Here is a 20,718-nt window from a genome sequence, read left to right as displayed (position 1 = left end):
TGTGCTTAGGGTAGACAGTGTGTGTCAAAGCCTGCATGCAAATCAAGACAAGCAGGTACATGAAGGGAATCCATTAAAGTCACAAAAAAAAAAAAGAAAATGTGTGGGTCAAAAAAAAATGGCCAGGAGATTTAAAAAAAAATTAAAAACAGGCCAGTCAAAACACAGACAATAATGTTGCATAGAAACATAGGTATTCATTGCCTGCTAGATATTGGCTGATACACCTCCACTAGTGCCGATGGGCTATCTGGAGGATCCTCAGCCAGAAGCCATCCTTCCCTAATATTTTGCTTCTTTAATCACAGAACATCTCAGGATGGTGGGGCAGAAGTAGGAACATCAACCTACCACTCCCTACAGCAAGCCCTAGGATCATTACTATCCCCATTTCTCATTGTTTCTTCTAAACCAAAACCAAAAACTCCCTTGCTCTGCTTACTCTGCCGATTCTTTGACTACTTTCTTTTGCCTGGAACTGGTAATTCCAACAGTTTTCCAAAGTCATTGGGTTGGGCTCTGCCAACTACTCATATTTCTCCCTCTTACTCTCAAAGGCTGCCTCCATTCTTTCCTCCCACAGTATGGTGATCTAAGTCATGATCACTGTCCTGGATGGAACAGACCACAGGGTAACAGCTGGTCAGTGGGGAGCAGTTATGATTTCAAGTGGAAACTTCAACTGCCTGTCTAGGTTGGCTCTCCAGTTGCACTTATTTCCATGTGTTAGCCTGGGCCACTGCTTTTAGATAATGTTCTAGGCCCCTTCCCTACCTTGCATGACAAAGTGGTTCAGCCAATGTAATGCTCTGTTACTGCAATCTTTTGAAGAACCTCATCATGGCACCATCCATACCGACACAGGGTTAGTGCTGGCTTGTGGCCAGACAGAATGTATTTTAAAGACTGGATCTGTGAATCACATAGTTTACAGTTTGTTTCTGAGCCATTCCTTGGTCACTTCCTATCATGCGGCTTCAGCACAGCTAGCTCTGCCCAGTAACAGACAGAAAAGTGTGGAGACAGAGGTTAACTGCACATAAAAGATAAGGTGGAGGTAGAGCTTTAGTGCCATCCAGACAAGGTCAAAAATTTCTTGCTTATCCATTAGATCACTAGGGTAGGCCCTGAATTTACTAAATTGAAAAAAAGGTTCCTTAATTCACATGGCATACTTCAAGTAAAGCTTCTTTAATTTATCAATGCCATTTTTTGGAAAAAACTATTTCTTTATTTTCCTTTGGATATACTGGTGCCCTGGTCCAGTATCTGGTACTGACTTTGCATCTGGGGTCCTATTACATTAAATTGCATTAAGAGGGTTTGAGTACAAAATGTCTTTTCTTTATTGATTATGTGTCTTAGAAAGGTCAATAGTTGAATCTTGGGAAGATCCTAATTTTTTTAACATAACATTCTCAAACCCATGGTCATATAAGGCCAGAGCCTATCCCAGTGGTGATTGGTACAATGTAGGAAACTGTCCTAGACATGACCATTGTAGATCTTCTAGGTTTGTTGTGATTATCTTTTTTAGAAGATGCTTGTTTTAGTGATCACAAGTAAGCCCGCGATTCGCTAGCGAATCGGAAATCCAAGAATGGCAGTTTCTGTTCCGTCCGATATTTGGATGGATGACATATCATGGAGGGTGGGTGCGTCTGGGGAAATGTCATTTAATTCAATAAGCATATCTGTACTAAAGCGGTTTCGTTTTGTGGTGACGTGATTCTGTTGCCTTTGCTGACACCGACTGCTGGCAAAGTGGAGCACAGCAAGTTTAGTTATGGTCGCATCCGGGCGGCTGTACAACCCGGCGTGCACGCTTTACCTCAGGTATAGTTCACAGGTCGTAGGCATGGTAAATTTTCCATTTAATTCAATAACCCTATTTGAACTAAAGCGGTTTCTTTGTGTGGGCGCCTTCGTTCATTGTTTGTATGCATACGGGCTCGTTTAGAGGTCGTAGCCATATGGGCTCGTGTTTGTATTACTAATCGTTGAGCTCCCTCCATTTGGATACGTGCCTCCTTTGCCTGTGCTGTGTCAAAAGCGCGTTGTGGGTGCGCTCGTTCATTGTGTTTATCCGCGCACTGCGGCGCGTCCGCTGTGCATAAATTATTTGGATGGATGACATATGATGGAGGGTGGGTGCGTCTGGGGAAATGTCATTTAATTAAATAAGCATATCTGTAGTAAGGCGGTTTCGTTTTGTGGAGACGTGATTCCGTTGCCTTTGCTGACACCGACTGCTGGCAGAGTGGAGCACAGCAGGTTTAGTTTACAGGTTGTGGTGTTCGCGTGCCAGCCACTGAGTCTGGGAAGCCGCTGGGTTAGATTCTGTGACTGTTATGTGATGTATATTACTGGCACAGTGGATTAGAGCAAGTGTAGTGCGCTGCATTTGACTCTGGACTCTGGGGCGGGGGCGCTCACAGGTTGTGTTGTTTGGACGCCACCTACTGACTCTGGGAAGCCGCTGCGTTTTGGGAAGCCGCTGCGTTTGACTCTGGGGCGGGCGCCATGGCGCAGAACGTTGTATTTGTGCGCCACCTACTGACTCTGGGAAGCCGCCGCGTTTTGGGAAGCCGCTGCATTTGACTCTGGGGCGGGCGCCGCCGCGTTTTGGGAAGCCGCTGCGTTTGACTCTGGACTCTGGGGCGGGCGCAAAGGCCGCAGTGCTCATGTGCCTCGGTGCGTGCGCCGTGCATAAATTAACTGTGGTTTAGTAAGATAGATATCTCTTAGCAGAATATTTGGTTTATCAGTTAAGACTTTGTTTTCTTTTGTTCCATCAGCCACATCTTTTCAGAAAATCATTTGTGTAATGTCTGTTTGATTTCCCATCCCATCCTTTGGTAATTTGCTTGGTATTCCACTTTTAAGAAAATCTTTGGTGTACTAGTCACAGCTTTTATGAGAGTTCTTGAATGTCTTTTTGATTTCATATGTTAAGGGTTTTTACTTTCTTGGTGATTTCACACATATTTCCTGGGTTTTTCCGTAAAGGTTCATTGATTCATGAGTCTGTAGTTTAACAGTTGCAGTATATTTTTATGCATGGGTTTAAATTTAAAGTAACTCATTACAGTTTCATATCCATCCATCCATCTTTACATCTGTCCACCCATCTAATTGGTGAACTTCCTTAATCAAATCACATGCAAAATCTGAAAAAGCACAGTACAAAGCAAGTCCTTATACAAAGTAATAAAATTGCAGTTCATCCTGAATTTCATTAAGTGTTTGGTTTGTTTCCTCGTAACATTTCTTTAGGTAATTGTTCAAGTGATTTTCTTCCCTTACAGATATCAGCAGGCTTTGCAGAGCTAGAGAACACCTACTCAGGGAAAATGCAGGTGTCAATCCATAGTCAGGTGTCTCCCATGCCCAGTCAGAAGTCTCGATCAGGTGAGATCCCTGAAACTGCTTTACTAGCCAATGCACCGAACATTCTGGGATTAATAGCAGGTTTGTGTTCTACAGGAAGCCGCAAGTCTGGCCTGTCTCTTTCCTGGCAGGAACCCGTGTCCTCCCCTCAGTGCCGCTGTTTTCCACACAGAGCTCCTTCCCCTGGGAGTGCAGAATCCAACCCCTACATCAGCCTGGACAGCCCTTTGCCATCCCCTCAGCCTGTCCACAGCCCCCAGTCCCGACGCAGGAAGCTCTTCACCTTCTCACGTCCACCACGGAGCAGAGACACTGACAGGTTTCTCGATGCCCTGAGTGAGCAGCTTGGACATCGGGTCACAATTGTTGATGACTTCCTTTCACCTGAGAATGATTATGAGGAGGTGAATGTCTAGACAACTCTTAAGAAGACTGGAATCATGGCAAAGGAGGTAACCTCTTGTTTTCTTCTTCCAGATGAGCTTCCAAGATGAGCAAGAAGCTGGATTCCTCAGTCACGAGTTTAGCAGTGCTAGCGAGTATGCAAGCAGCAGTGACGATGGAAGCTCTTTGACCTATTCATCCTGCTCAGATATCCCACCTCCTCCACAGAGCCCCCCTCCTCCACCACCCATACAGTTTTATGACTCTATTCCTGTGACTCTGACTCCAGAGCCAAGCCGGAGTCGCCTGCCTCCTGTGCCTCCACCTCCTATGAGGGCCTGCCTGCCCTTGGAGCATACTGTAGGCAAATCTCACCATGGCAGCCAAATGCATCAGTCTAATCAAGTCAACCAATCCCATTACCCCACACACCCCAGCGATGCCAAAAGATCCCATCATACTGCACTGTCCAGCCATTCAGGCCAGTCTCATTATTCTACACACCCTGATCACAACAATCAACCTTTCTATCCCAAGCAACCCAGAGATGCCAATCAATCCCATCATACCTCCCATCATAGTCACACAAGCCAGCTGCATCACCCCACACACACTGGTCATGCAAATCAACCCCATCACTCCTTACATGTGAGTCAGCCTCATCAAAGCCATCATCCATCACATCCAAGTCATGGAAGCCAATCCCATCATCCATCACAAACCAATCACCCTAATCCATCCCATCACCCATCACAACCCAGTCACTCGAACCCTTCCCATCATCCCCCACAACCCAGTCACCCTAATACCCCTCATCATACATCACCATCCAGTCATCCTACCCAATCACATCAGTCCTCACCACCCAGCCACGCAAAACATTCCCATCACCCCATACAACCTAGTCACTCTAATCAGTATCAAAGGACTTCACACTCTGGTCAAGCTGGCCAAACTGTTCACACCAGTCAGTCCAATCAGTCCCATCATATTAATAACCAGTCTCCTCACCATACTAGCCACCTCAATCAATCCCATCACCCCAGTCAGTCTCGCCAAGTTCCACCACCTCCACCGCCGCCACCGCCACCTCCACCCTGCGGACCCCCACCTTTGCCACGTGGTATTCACAGACGTGCTGAGTCAAGTCACATGAGTGTGAAGCGCCTGCGCTGGGAGCAGGTGGAGAACTCGGAAGGGACTATCTGGGGTCAGGTCAGTGTGCTTTGGAATGTTAATGGGAAATCTCTGCCATTAGAATTTAGAACGATGATCTGTGGTCATAAGCAGGTCTAGAGTTGTAAGGATGTAATGTCAGGGCAATTGCCCAGGTTGTCTTTGGTCTTTGTGTGTTTAGCATGTTATTGTGGGGTGTTGGATATAGAATTAGGGTGTCCAACATTAGATCTGAACTGGATGTGCTTCCATGAAATGTCTGGAACACAAAACTGCATATTACTGGGTCAGACTATTGAAAACACCAGCTTCAAAGAGTCAATAAATGGAACTTTGGAAAGTTAGTCATGCTGGTCTTATTGACAAGTCTCTGAGGGAGATCAAATAGCTTGCAGAATAAAATGGACCTTTGTAACTGTTATTTTTTTCCATCTGCAGCTTGGTGAAGATTCAGATTATGACAAGCTGACAGACATGGTGAAATACCTGGACTTGGAGTTGCATTTTGGAACACAGAAAAATACTAGTGAGTGCCAGTGCCTCTGCTTCCAGTAAGAAACCAGAATACAAAGTGAACACTGAGTCATCTTCACTTGTTTATTGAATCAAAGACTTATCCATGTCTAACAGTGTCCAGGCACTCTCATTTATACTATTTTCAAAGCTGCACAATTGTTGTCAAATTCTCTGGTCTCATACTGATGTCTTTTCTCTCACTTTTCTCCCAGTTTCTCTTCCAGAGTCTGCCTACTTCACTGAGACATTTAAAAAAAAAGATGTGATTGAAATTCTTTCTCGCAAGAAGGCCTACAACACATGTAAGTGACAAGAGAGTTGTTGGAATGGGCAGCATGTCCCTCTGTGGACATCTTTAAAAGATGGAAGCTAGTCAGTAATCAAGGTTGTTGAATGGCACTCAGCATTCACATGTAAGGCTAAGGCAGACCTAAGATATCCAGCTCTGTTATAGTATTGCTGTCTTTGTTCTTTGCAGCCATCCTCATTGCTCATTTGAAGCTGTCCCCAACTGAACTGCAGCAAATCCTGATGACAATGATCTGTGATCGCTTGGAGCCCCCACACATAAAACAGCTGCTGCTGTATGCCCCTGATGAAGAAGAAATTCATCAATACCAGCAGTACACACAGGATCTCAACAAGCTTAGTGAGCCAGACCAGTTTGTAATGCAGGTAAGCTTGCATGTAAAATTTAAAATTTGAACCCAGGAAAAGAAACTTACAGTACATGAGTAGGCATAGCAGTTAGGCATAGGCTGTCTAATTGGTCTTGAAGGTTGGTCCAAGGCCAGTGTCTGGCATGGGTGTTGTTAGTGGTTGGCTAGGGTGCATGTTTATGGTGGGACTATATAATACAGAACAGCCAAACAAGAGTTGTCTATTTCATATATCTGTAGCTGAGGTCCACAGAGTTTGACCTGGCCCATGGAAGAGATGCTATTAGTGGTTGCTCAGGGTGCATTTTACAGACTGGGGCATATGGATATGGAACTGTCCTGTGGCATAGGTGTATTGGTGGTGATTGTTTAAAGCAAGTACAGTATTGAGCCATGGCATAAATCATATGGGTAGTTCCTTAGGGTACATCTCCATGTCTAGAGTAGCTATTGACAATAAACTGATGCATAACATACATTGGACTCAAAAAGTATTGAGACATCTTCACTTTCCGAAACCTTTATTGTGTTGTATATTTAATTTTGAAATGAAGAGGCAAAGCCCACAATTATTGTAAACACCATACAGCACCTATGGAAAGACATGACGATGGCATATTACAGAAGTAAAATCCCATCCAATCTGCCAAGTAGAATGGGTTAAACTGCTCAAATCCAGGTATGCAAAGTTTATAGAGGGTTACCAACAAAGACTGAAACCTGTAATTTCTGTCAAGTTGCATCTACAAAGTACCAAATTAAGGGAGAGATTTTAATTTTTGATTTTTAGCATATATGCAAATCTTTCTGAAAATATGTTTTCACTTTGTCTTTATAGGTAATTGAGGGTAGATTGATAAGCAAGAAAGTTAAATGTATCCATTTAAAATGAAATCTACAACAGATCCCTTCAATTCTTAGAGCTTTTTAAAAATTTTTGCATACTTTATTGTGAATACTTTCTGAATCCACTGTAGGTATGATAGATAGTTGCTTAGGAAGTGTCCCTGTGGCTGAGAGGCTTTAAAGACGAGCTGTCAAGTGGTATATATTTATGTAAGTGGTTGTTGAGGGCGCATCCCCTATAGGGATGTGGAACTGGCCTTGTAACATATGACTGGGGTATAGAGATGAAGAGTTTGTTCATGGCTTACCTGATTATGCAGGCACACACTGCAGGTCCTTTTGTTTTGGCAAATGTACATCAATGGTATATTGCCTCAGGACTCAACCAGTATAAGTGCCATGTTTTTGTGGCCAAATATCATATCTGAGGAACTGATCTATGGTATAGTAGGTCCCCTAAGGTGTGATTCTTTGATGAAGGCACTTGAATGCTGTATGGGTCCAGTGACCTATGAGACCTTTAAAGCTCCTTCCATTTTGACTGTGTAATGTTGAAGGTGAAGCTCTCAACCCCCATAGAGGGATGCAGCGGTATTCACTCAACTTGTGCATGGGGAATGGAGTTATAAAGCCATTCTACATTTCGAGGATGAAATGTTGCCCCATCCCTAATGTTAGTATGACCATGTAGGATGTTAAATGCATTACATCTGGTACTGCTTGAGCCAATCATTATGGCTGTGAAAAAGGTACCAATTTTTTTCTTACAAAAGGAGGATAGTTTTTAATACACTAAGAGTTCAATATACAGTTCACATCAGATAGAGGAAATTTGAAAATCTCATTTGGCAGAGAGGGGGCACTGTTGTACATCTCCATACATGTTGTTCTACCCACAGATGCTTTCAGTGCCCGAATACAAAGTGCGTCTTCGCAGCCTCCTTTTCAAGACAACACTTCAGGAGAGGACAGATGAGATGAGGGCAGCTTATGAGTGCATTTACAATGCCTCCCTGGAGCTGAAGAGCAGCAAAAAGTTGGCCAAGATACTAGAGGTAAAGTATTCAAGGGGTTCATTCTATGAAAATGGATGCATGGGTTTAATTCCAGGACCTGGGATGACTTGCATTATCTTCAAATTTTTTCAATGCTTTTTTTGAAGTGAAAACTTTTCCTGATTGCAGAAGGATGACATTCTCTAAAATGGGGTTTCAATTACGTTGGAGACCCTAACGAATCAAAATGTTCTGACCAAATGTGTTAGTGTGCCTAGTTGTCTGATCCACTGTCATGTTGGACCAATTTATGCTTAGATTTCTGTGCTTTAAGCCTTTGACTTCTAGTCAGTTAATGTTGATATGCTGGCTTCCCTATTATTGCTAGGATGAAGAGATCAATCGAGGGTTTCCATAATCTTATTTGCTCATTCTAAATGTCTGCTTTCTGCTCTGCCCAAACAGTTTGTCTTGGCAATGGGCAATTACCTCAACAATGGGCAGCCGAAAACCACTAAGACGACTGGATTCAAGATTAACTTCCTCACTGAGGTAAGTAACAGGATCAGCCAACAAGACAGGACAAGCCAAAGAACAGGACTTTCTGCAGGTTGGTCTTCCTGCTCAGTTTCTTTGGCGCTGCTTATGTTCTAATCATGTGGCACAGCTGGCTTTAAAAGAGACCTCATGATTTTAGGTGGCTGAGAGAGATCTCTGAGTACACACATTTTGCTTTTCAGCTCAGCACAACCAAGACCGTGGATGGAAAGTCAACCTTTCTGCATATTCTTGCCAAGTCATTGGGACAGCACTTCCCAGAGCTGCTTGACTTTGCTAAAGATCTGCCCACTGTTCAATTGGCAGCTAAAGGTGAGTGTGGCTGTAGTATGCTATCCATGTTTTAGGAGTGAATTATTCATTATTCAGCAATTAAACCTTAGATTAGATCCTACATGGGATGTTTTCTGCCTGGAGGATGCACAGATCTCTCTGTGCTTACATTTGTTTCCTCTTGAGTATGTAGTTAAGGTGAGTATTGATCTAAATAAGTCTGATGGAAATTAATTTACCTTGGAGAGAGTATCCTGTCACTGTGAGACTGGCACTCTAACTTGCTTCATGCCAGCACAGGCTCTAAATCCCTGCATCACTGTTATGAAAACAAAAATGCTGAAAATAAATGGATGGTTCAGTACTGTGATAAATACATCTGTAAATGTGCATTTTCAAATAAGCCCCCAAGTGGTATAGCACATTGGTAAAAATACATCTTTGTTGAGAACTTCCAAATTTAACAAATGGTCTCTGTTTATGTACTGGAACATCTCTGTGACTTTGGATTACTCCTGCTTTTACTTTTTCAATCAGGAGATTTATTTTTAGAAGATTGTAGTTGATTACATTCCATCCAGGTTGGATTAAACTCTGTATCTGATGCTATCAAGATAGGAACTTGCAGCTTTTTTTGGAAACAATACTTTCCCAAAACTGAAGGCTGTTTTTTTTTTTAAAAGGCGGTGGGATTCCTATGTAAAGTAAAAGGACTTCTGTGTTTTAAAATGAACAATCTGGTATTTTTAAAGCCTAGTGTTAGGACAAGGACCATTTGTTTAATTGAATAATGAACTGTAACATAACATAATAAAGCAAACCCTATAAGTAGTGCTATATGAATAACAATAGTAACCATTTTTAGAAAAAAGGCCATTTTATTAAGATATTGGCTCTATGCTAGTAATGAACCCCAAGAAACTACAAGTGTTGTTAGAAAATAGACGCTGTTTTGTTTGTGGACTACCTGTAATATGTAATATAGAAGGCCTCTTTAATAATTTAGAAGCCTAATCATTAGGATGTAGATCCTGTTTTGTGTACAAACTCGGAATAATTTAAACACCCCTCCCATTGGGATGTGGGCCTTGTGCAATGCAAAAGCATAATCGTTAGCTTTTGGACTTTGTTTTATTAATGAGATCCATATAAGTTGAGCCCCTTTCCTTTAGCCTGTTCACCCAATTTTATTATTTTAGCTCTTTATAAACCGCAAACCCTTTTGTTATGATATGGACTCAATTTTGTTAATGGGCCTCATACTGTGGATTCAGAAAGTTCAGACCCCTTCACTTTTTACACATTTTCATATGTGGCAGCCTTGTACTAAAATCACTTAAATGCTTTTTCCCCACATCAAGCAATACTCAATATACCCCAGAATGACAAAACAAAAACAAGATTTTAAAAATGTTTGTAAAATTATTAAACATTACAATATTGAAATATCACATTGACACCAGTATTCAGACCCTTTCCTCAGTTCTTTGTTGACGTACCTTTGGCAGTGATTACAACCTGTAGTATTCTTGAGTATGACAGCAATCTTCACCTGGATTTGGGATTTTCTGCCATTCATCTCTGCAGATCATCTCAAGCTCTGTCAGGTTTGATGGAAATAGTCAGTGGGCAGCTATTATCAGATCTCTCCGGAGATGTTCAGTTGGGTTTAAGTTCAAGTTCAGGCAGGGAAACTCAAGAACATTAACACAGTTGTCCCGAAGCCACTCATGTGTTGCCTTTTCTTTGTGCTTGGGGTCATTGTCCAGTTGGAAGGCTTACTTTTGGCCCAGTCTGGAGCAGATTTTCATTAAGGACATCTCTGTACTTAGCTCCTTTCAGCCTTTCCTTAGCCCTGACTTGTATCATAGTCTCTGCTGCTAAAAAAAACAACCCTACAGCATGATATGGACACCACAATGCTTTACCATTGGAATTGTATTACACATATAATGATTGGTCCCTAGTTTTCTCTAAACATGTTGCTAATCTTGGTTACATCACACCAGAGAATCTTGTCTCTCAGTCTTTAGAGTACCAGAGTGGTGCCTTGACACAATCTTGTTTCCACGTTTTGCAGGAAAATCCTTCAGGCTCATGGCTTGGTTTTGCTCTGTTACGTATTGTCAGCTGTAGGACCTCATATATTGTAGATAAGTGGCTACCATTTCTACAATCGAGCACAATTGAATTGACCACAACTGGAATCCAAACAAGGTGCAGAATCATGTCAGTGATGACAAAGAGAATGGAATCCACCTGAGCCAAATTCAAGTGCCATGGCAAAGAGGCTAAATACTTGTGTTAATGTGATGTTTCTGATTTTGTTTTTTATTTATTTGCAAAAAAAATCTAAAATCCTGTTTTTGCTTTGTTATTCTGGAATATTGAGTGTTGCTTGAAGTGGGGAAAATGAATTTAAGTGCTTTTACTACAAGGGTGCAATATAACAAAATGTGAAAAAAGTGAACAGGTCTGAATGCTCTCTAAGTCCACCATAAATTAATAATTCCTGTTGTCAGTAGGAGTCTTTTTTATTTATGGATTACATACATTTTAGAATCCCCCATTAGGATGTGGGCTCAGTTTCATCAATGAAGTTTGTGTAATGCTGAAACCCAGTTGTTAGGTTATGGGTCCTTTTTTAAAATAGAATAGAACATCCATTTTTTAGGATGGTATTGTATATTGCATATACAATAAATCTCTTTGTTAGAATTAGTATCTTGTTATTACATAGGAGCCATAGTCCTTTTTTGTTAACTGACCTCATATTATTTGGAAACCTCGTTTAAGGTGTAGGCACTGCTGTGTTAGTGAGTCCCAGGCAGCAGAGATTTCCATTATTAAGAGAAAGTTCTTGTTCTTTTAATGAACGTTGTGTTCTGATGAAATGTAGAAGCCTAATTTAACTATATTATTAATAGACTCCAATTTAGAAGCTGTTCCTGCAACTAGTATGTGGGCCTTATTTTAATGTAGAAGCTCTGTTAGGATGTGAGTCCTCCATTTTATTCATCAGCTGTACCTCCCAATGAGATAGAAAGAACCTGCATTTAGTACAGCATTTCTCAACCTTTAAGTATTTGCGACCCGAGTTGTCATAACAGTTTTAATCGCGCCCCCCCCCCCCCCCCCCCGCTAATGTTTTTTTGAAAGGAGCCCACTAGTACCAATTTGTTATTTTTTAATTTATGATATAATAGATGCATATTTTGTTACACCCGTGACCCTGCGTTCGAATTCAGCGGGTTGGAAAATGGATGGATGGATATTTTGTTATACCTACTTAACTTTTGTCGACATTTATCTAACTCTATATTTATTTTTCTAGCATCAGAATGTAGTTTAAGTTAATTTGTTTTGGTTTCAATAGATGAATTTTTCATATTTTTGATTCTTATTTTCTTTTTTTCACATCTTCACGTCCCCCTTTTTGTTACTTCGCGCCCCCCTGGGTCCCTGGGGGGGGGGGGGTGCCCCACAGATTGAGAACCACTGATTTAGTATATAGTTTATAGTTGCTTTTGTTTTTATAGTTTTTGTATTATAGTTTTATAGTTTTTATTTTTTAGAACTATAATTGGCTTTTGTTTTTGCTTTTTTATGTTTTATATTTGCTTTTGTTTTATGTAGAATTGCCATTGTTAAACTATTGGCCCTTTTAATTTAAAGAACCCATTGCATTATGTAAAACATTTATTAAGAAGTGGCTAATTATTAAGTTCCTTGTTATTTGGAAACCTCCTAGGTATAGTAGGTTTTATTAATAGATCTCATACAATGCTGTTGCCCTGCAGCTTTGAAGTTTGTTTTATTTGATACTCAGCCTTTTCAGTTCAGATCAAAGTTTCTTAAGTTTAGTCTCAGTGGCCCCCTCTTCCTGCAGGTGTTTATTCCAACTAACTTCTGCTTTTAATTAGACTCCAACTTTAAATAAGCAGACGGTTATTTCCCTGTTTATATGTTTTGGTGTCAAAATTTCAAATTATAAAACTGAGTTGTGTTGGAAAGCATTATTATTGTAAGCATTTATTTATGTTACTTAGGGATAATTTACTGTTTTGTATTTTGTTTATCAAGAGTTATATTCAACTTTTCTTAAGTGTGTAGCTTCTATTTGTTAATGAGCACACTAACAAGTATGACAGTGAAGTAGCTGCAGCCTTTTAGCATTCAGTGGCATTTGCCCACTCATCATTGTTATTATTAGTTTACGATTATGGGAGAAAACATCACAATAAACAATATAATTTAACAGGAAAGTGACAGAAGAGTGTTAAGCATTTAAATCTATGAGAAAAACACAAATATTTCTAAATTACTTTCTAAATTTTAATCTCAGACTACTGTGCTTTTATGAGTATATAATAAGAAAAGAAAAAAGACGAGCTAATTGAAGAATGACATCAGGTGGAAAAAAACTCTTATTGATTGGGAAACTGAAAACCTGCTACCACTCTGATTTCCAGGTCTGAACCTGAGGGCTTCTGGTTTAGATGTATTTCAAGTTTTATTGAAGACTGTGTTATGATATGGGCTCTCTAGGTCTTGTTTTAAGTGGAAGTTTCTTGTTTTGATGTTGTTCTGCTCTTAGGGTGTGAATGTGAACCCTATCTTACGGTATGTGGCGGCTGAGGACACTGCTATGTAAAGTTTCTTTGTCAGCATGTATATCTACTTTTATACCTTATTTTCCATCTGCCTTCTCCAGTTAATCAAAGAACAATCACAGCTGACCTTCATGACCTTCACACAACCATCCAGGATATCCGAACAGCCTGCCAGAGCATGGTCACCACAGCAGAGGACCACTTCAGCAATGCCATGAGTGTATCCTTCTAAGTCAGCGGTTCTCAACCTGTGGGTCGCGACCCCGTTGGGGGTCGAATAACGATTTGCCAGGGGTCACCTAAGATCATTGGAAATATGGGTTTTGTCTATTCTAATGTGGGCGGCACGGTGGCGCAGTGGGTAGCGCTGCTGCCTCGCAGTTGGGAGACCTGGGGACCTGGGTTCACTTCCCGGGTCCTCCCTGCGTGGAGTTTGCATGTTCTCCCCGTGTCTGCGTGGGTTTCCTCCCACAGTCCAAAGACATGCAGGTTAGGTGGATTGGCAATTCTAAATTGGCCCTAGTGTGTGCTTGGTGTGTGGGTGTGTTTGTGTGTGTCCTGCGGTGGGTTGGCACCCTGCCCAGGATTGGTTCCTGCCTTGTGCCCTGTGTTGGCTGGGATTGGCTCCAGCAGACCCCCGTGACCCTGTGTTCGGATTCAGCGGGTTGGATAATGGATGGATGGATGGATATTCTAATGTGTAAAACTTGTTATTATACAATTTTTTTTCCATTGGTAGTTACTAGTTTTTTACTATAATTGTCATTCGATGATAGATGTTGCAGACAATTGAATCAGAATAATTTCAAACGTTTTAATTGTCGTAACTTTATTATTTTTAACTGTTTACATTACTGTACACAGTTTTACGTAACGCCACGCCGTTGCGGGGATTTGCACATTTCGTGACGTAATTGAAATCACATCCGTTTCTAATTAGTAAAGCATAAACAAACGTTTTATAGTCCGTGTTATTGAAGCTATTGTTATATAATATTTTCATTAGCGAACCAACCCATGACAATGGATCATGTAGAGAAGAACGTTAAGAAAAGAAAATATAGTGACGATTTTTTACAATATGGTTTTACTTCAATAGTTACAGCAGGAATTGAGAAACCGCAATGCGTTATTTGTAATGAAGTTCTATCAGCCGAATCTATGAAGCCGAACAAACTGAAACGTCATTTTGATAGCAAGCATCCGAGCTTTACCGGCAAGGATACCTAGTATATTAGAAGCAAAGCTGATAGAGTCAAGAAAGCCAGACTTGACACTGGCGGCAAGTACCACCAACAAAACGTAGCAGCTGTTGAAGCTTCATATTTGGCGGCTCTCAGAATCGCCAGAGCTATGAAACCTCACACCATTGCTGAAGATTTACTGTTGCCAGCGGCCAAAGACATTGTTCGAGTTATGATCGGAGCCGAATTTGTTATGAAATTGAGTGCAATTTCCTTATCTAACGACACTGCCCGCAGAAGAATTGGTGACATGTCTGCTGATATTATTGATCAGGTAATCCAGGAAATGAAATCTGCTCCACTTCCAATATTTAACATCCAGCTTGATGAATCTACAGACGTTGCAAACTGTTCACAATTATTAGTTTATGTGAGGTATATTAATGATGCCGAATTTGAAAATGAGTTTCTTTTTTTGCAAACCTCTTGAAACGACAACTACTGCACGTGATGTATTTGACACAATTGGTTCATTTCTGAAAGAGCATAAGATCTCTTGGGAAAAGGTTTGTGGTGTTTGCACAGATGGTGCTCCAGCTATGCTAGGATGTTGGTCTGGATTTCAACGTTTGGTACTGAATGAGTCACCAAAAGTCATCGGAACTCACTATATGATTCATCGACAAATATTAGCAACGAAGACGCTGCCACAAGAGTTACAAGAAGTAATGAAAAGCGTTGTAAATTCCGTCAATTTTGTAAAAGCGAGTGCTTTAAACAGTCGACTGTTTTCGAAACTTTGTAATGAGTTGGATGCGTCCAACAATGCTCTGCTATTTCACACTTAAGTGAGATGGTTGTCGAGAGGAAAAGTTTTAAAACGTGTTTTTGATCTTCGTGATGAGCTAAAAATGTTTCTTAATCAGAAAGCAAGACCACAGTTCGAAGCACTTTTCAGCGATGAAAGTGAACTGCAGAAAATAGCTTACTTGGTGGACATCTTTGCCATCTTGAATGAGTTAAATTTATCACTGCAAGGACCAAATGCAACATGCCTCGATTTGTCTGAAAAGATCCGGTCATTCCAAATGAAACTTCAGCTTTGGCAAAAAAAAAAAAAATTGGATGAAAATAAAATTTACATGTTGCCCCACTTTATCTGCTTACTTTGAGGAAAATGACATTGAACCTGACAAAAGGATTACAACGATAATTTCTGTGAAAGAACATTTGCACATGCTTGCGGACGAAATTTCATCGTACTTTCCAAATCTACCTGACACCCCGTTTGCCCTTGCCAGAAGTCCATTCACAGTCAAAGTTGAAGATGTTCCCGAGACAGCACAAGAGGAGTTCATTGAACTCATTAACAGCAATGCAGCGAGAAATGATTTATCTTCAATGTCAGTTACAAAATTCTGGATCAAGTGTTTGCAGTCATATCCTGTTCTGTCTGAGACTGTGTTGCGCCTTCTTCTTCCATTTCCAACAACATATCTTTGCGAAACAGGGTTTTCCAGCTTGTTGGTTATCAAGTCTAAATACAGAAGTAGACTTGTTGCAGAAGAGGATCTTCGTTGTGCTCTTGCAAAGACTGCCCCGAGAATTTCTGATCTGGTGAGAAAGAAGCAGCATCAACCTTCGCACTGACGTTGGCTTTTTACGCGTACTGTCGCAACAATTTTGTAGCAATGTAGTTTACTGTTGTTATATTAAGACATATTAAGACTGTTACCCATGCTACGCCATGCTTTTCACATTTTCACATAAGTATACAACATGAATACGGTGAATACAGTTCAATACACAATGAAGAAAAACAAATAAACGTAAGCCATAAAGACAAAGTTTAATTTATTTGTAATTAGAAATAAATATTTCACAATTATATACTTACATATTGTTTTTGTTATTAATCAATACGCTTTAATTATGTTCAATTTGTAACAATGAAAATACATCCTGCATATCAAATATTTACATTACGATTCATAACAGTAGCAAAATTACAGTTATGAAGTAGCAACGAAAATAATTTTACGGTTGGGGTCGCCACAGCATGGGACATTGTATTAAAGGGTGGCGGCACTAGAAAGGTTGAGAACCACTGTTCTAAGTAATTATTAACCCACAAGCTAAATCCTACGACATCCAACCTTTTGTTTTTTTCCAACTTCACTACAGTCATTTTCTTGACAGACAGCACCCAGGGGTTTCTGGAGAACACACATCCCACTATCCAGTCTTTGGACTCCCTGCAGCAGCGTGCCATTGAGGAATTTAGCAAGGTGGCCTCATTTTTTGGGGAGGATGGAAAGTCCACCACTACAGAGGCCTTCTTTGGCATCTTTGCAGAGTTCATAAGCAAGTTTGAGGTGAAGCCCCCACTAGTTTGTGCCAGCTAGATATTGTGAGGGTGTTTGTATGAACACAATGTGGTTTCCTTCTCTGGCTTCATCAGTTTCTTTTTGTTTTCCAGAGGGTGGTCAATGAGATTCAGATGTCTGATGCCCAGCGCAGCCCTCACATGGTGTCCCCCTTGGCCTGGTGACCTTCTGCACATGCCCATTTCATTGCCAAAATCAGCACCAAGCCTGCTTTAGCAAACTGCTTCTCTGAGAAGAACAAGATAGAGGAAGAGGATAGATGAAGATAGAAGACAAAGATAAGGAAGAAGGAGTCGTGAAGTTGTTCAGGATACAACATGCTGATAGCTGTGTTCACCAAACATATGCGCACAGACACACAAATACACAACACACAGGGATCAGTGGCCAAGGTCTTGAAATAAGCACAGTATGAAGTGCTGCTTGCTTAAGACGCAGTAGGGCCACACTCTGGGGTCACATATGGCTACTAATGTGCCCAGTGTGCTGGCTGATTGGTGTGAATTCTGTAAAGTATGTCAGATTGACAATGTGAAGGGTGCTATGTAAACTCATGTTGTCATTGATAACAGCAGTGGTAGGATCCTGTGTGCTCTTCTGAGCATGGTTGCTGCAGCTTGGCCCTCTTTTATTCGACTGCTTACATTAGGCACTGGCTGGCCACGTCTCTTTGTCATTTTAGACTCATCTGGGCAGCATCTCTTCTCCAAACACAATCACAATGCACCAAAGTGGACCGCCTTCATGTGAATGCCCCTGTGGGTGATGGTCCTGTGGGAGCTGACCATAAGGAAATTTCTTTAAACTTAAGTGGGCAATTAATAAAGGTGCTTTGAGGGACACTGACCTCCTTGATTTGTGTTGTTACTGTCACCAACAGATTCCAGTGACAGCATGCATGCACGTGAAATACAGAGCCACATGTTTAAATATTAGCACACAGAAGGAAACCTGGGCACACTTGCTTAGTAGAAATGCATGCGCACATACATCTCATACAAATGCTCTTTCCCCCATAGGATTACACAAGCACTCATGGGATCAGGTGACTACACATTTGGACTTGGAGATGTATCCTTGCCAAAATACAAATGGCTTTTGTGTAGCATACAGCAGCACATACCCAAATACCAACCCAGGGGACCTCAGTATAAAGTGCATGTATTCGGAATTGCTGACCTCTACACCTAAATACACATTAGACTTTGAATGCCTGTAACCATTTAGGCAGGAAGAGGTCAGCAGAGCATCACATACCCACGTATAGAAATTGAATCTCATAATGCTGACCCATTGTGCACTGGTGTAGTACACACTAGGCTGTCAGGTTGGGCTGTCCCTCCCTGTGCTGAACGCAATCTGTGCACCTCTGACCACTGGTCAAATGCCTCTTTCAGACAAACCACAGAAGGGTATCTCAAGCTTTCTGAGTACGTGACGGCAAACGTTCCCTTTCTGCCAGCAGCACGCTCTTTCCTCGTGAGGCGTGGGCCTGTAGGGTGATACTTTTCTGACAAGAACAAAGTCCGGGAATCATGGATGAGTGAGCACCTGCCAAGCCTCACTGACCATTGGGATCACAAAACCCTGATTTCAGGCTTTTGTCTGTGGGTAGACTGCAATGGCCTCTGCTCTGTCTGTTGTGCGGTGACGAGCGCTTATATGGTTTGTATCGTGTGTATTGCAGCGAATGCAACCAATAAAATCCTTGTATAATGCAACACATGCTTCTGTCTTGTGCCAAGATGGTTGTTGGGCAAAACCAGTGACAATGGCAGCATTTGTGGCACTTCCTAAGGTTGTAGCTTGGGAAAGACGTTTCTGACTTGACAAAACTCAAAGGGTAAACTGAGACTGACATTGCAGAACTGAGAATGAAAAAGTGTGAGTAAAGTGTGAGACATTGTGCAGGAGGTGAGAAACCAGAGATCTGAGTAATGTGTGACACATGGGGAGTAATGCGTGGTGACAAGAGTAAGGTGGAGGTATGGGGATAAAAGACAGAGGCCTCTGGAGTAAAGTTAGACCCAATGTGTGGAGCGAGAGAAGATAATGTGTGGGGTATATGGTGTGGACAGAGAGAGTGAATGTGGAATAAAATAAAATGTGAAAAGTAAAGTGTAACTGACCCTTGAGGGAGAGAGAACAACAAGAGCATGTAAGAAAGTGTGACATGTGAGAGAAGGTGAAACAGAGTATGAAGCAATATATAACACTTCACTAGGAGTGAAAGATGTTTGAGTAAAACTAGAGAGTATTAGTAATACCTGTAAAGAGTGATGGTGTGGAGAGTAAAGGGTGACTTAAAGATAGATAGATAGATAGATAGATAGATAGATAGATAGATAGATAGATAGATAGATAGATAGATAGATAGATAGATAGATAGATAGATAGATAGATAGATAGATAGATAGATAGATAGATAGATAGATAGATAGATAGATACTTTATTAATCCCAAGGGAAAATTCACATAAAGTAAGAAAGCAGGGTTCAAGGAGTAATTTGTAACACTAGAGGAAGGTGAGGGATGTAGAGCACATTAAAGTCTGGGGTTTGGATGCAATAAATGTATGAAATAAGGGGGCAAAGATGGTAAGAGCAAAGTATGGAGCAATGTGTAACAGTCTGGACAATGAGAGACAATGAAGAAACAGAAGTGTGTGTTATTTGGTTGGGCAGTGGGCAGAAGGAAGAGTCATCAAGAGAAGATCAATGACAAAAAATATGGAGGAAAATATGACAAATGGGAGTAGGACAATGAGGGCCTTAAACTGTGATATACTGTGTGTTGCTCAGATAATGATCGTGTGTAGGATAAAAACAAAAGATACGGGTTTATATAGGGTCATTATGGTCATGTATATACAGTACAGTGAAATTCTGATTTTCATGTGCTAATCAATATGTAACATGTCTTTATGATTTAGTGAGTATGACAGCATAACCTCGAAACCTCTGTCCTCCATACCTGAAGAAACATTTGTCATAGCAATATAAGTGTAGGCTGCCAACATTCAGCCTTCTTAAGGTAAGGAGCAAAGTGGTAGACAAATTGAGGTCAGTTAGGTACGTGTTTTGTGACGAGGCCAAACAGCCATCATGACTGACAAAAACAGACTTACTGATAGCTGTAAACCGAATGCCTGCTCACATCAATATTCTACAAACCATTCAGATTCAAATATTACTTACTGAATATAAACATTTTTAATTGTGTCCTGAACTGGATTATCATAGAGGTAATTGTCCAAGATGATTTCTTCATATTTTTTCTTCATCTCTGTTATTGATATAAGAAGACTGTTAGAATTTGAATGTGTTTGGTATGGCTGAGCTTCCATTCTCCCTTCAGCTTGGTGAGACTCAGTGGAGGAAACTGTGATACATGACAAGACACTGATACAGAATAAGTGTGAATCACAGCAGAACAATAGACACACCCCAGTGGGAAGTGTGGAAAATGTGAGGGATTTTTTTCCTTCTTCTTCTTTTTTGTCATTCTTGTGTGTGTTTGAGGAATATCTATCTATCTATCTATCTATCTATCTATCTATCTATCTATCTATCTATCTATCTATCTATCTATCTATCTATCTATCTATCTATCTATCTATCTATCTATCTATCTATCTATCTATCTATCTATCAAGGGGCGTGGAGCAAAACCTATCAAGTGCAGGAATTCTGATCAGATAAAATGAGACAACATGGCTGAGGTAACACCTGGCACTT

At 40.9% G+C, this 20,718-nt stretch overlaps 1 protein-coding gene across 2 annotated transcripts in view; it reads left to right on the top strand.

Moving 5' to 3' along the window:
- Window positions 1–18,702, top strand: part of grid2ipa (glutamate receptor, ionotropic, delta 2 (Grid2) interacting protein, a) — a 36,626-nt gene extending 17,924 nt beyond the window's left edge. For both annotated transcript variants that reach the window (XM_051933457.1, XM_028813815.2), the window contains exons 10-21: window positions 3,309–3,411; window positions 3,487–3,794; window positions 3,868–4,989; window positions 5,389–5,476; window positions 5,679–5,768; window positions 5,945–6,141; window positions 7,871–8,026; window positions 8,432–8,518; window positions 8,707–8,836; window positions 13,512–13,630; window positions 16,805–16,969; window positions 17,074–18,702. In XM_051933457.1, the coding sequence (XP_051789417.1) occupies window positions 3,309–3,411; window positions 3,487–3,794; window positions 3,868–4,989; window positions 5,389–5,476; window positions 5,679–5,768; window positions 5,945–6,141; window positions 7,871–8,026; window positions 8,432–8,518; window positions 8,707–8,836; window positions 13,512–13,630; window positions 16,805–16,969; window positions 17,074–17,145 (2,637 nt within the window). In that variant the 3' untranslated portion in view covers window positions 17,146–18,702. The remainder of the gene's footprint in view (window positions 1–3,308; window positions 3,412–3,486; window positions 3,795–3,867; window positions 4,990–5,388; window positions 5,477–5,678; window positions 5,769–5,944; window positions 6,142–7,870; window positions 8,027–8,431; window positions 8,519–8,706; window positions 8,837–13,511; window positions 13,631–16,804; window positions 16,970–17,073) is intronic.
- Window positions 18,703–20,718: the final 2,016 nt, after the last annotated feature.

The sequence above is a fragment of the Erpetoichthys calabaricus genome, chromosome 11, assembly GCF_900747795.2.
Source record: "Erpetoichthys calabaricus chromosome 11, fErpCal1.3, whole genome shotgun sequence".
Classification (NCBI taxonomy): domain Eukaryota; kingdom Metazoa; phylum Chordata; class Cladistia; order Polypteriformes; family Polypteridae; genus Erpetoichthys; species Erpetoichthys calabaricus.
Note: the sequence above shows the minus strand (reverse complement) of the source record. Positions and strands in the feature narration are given on the sequence as shown.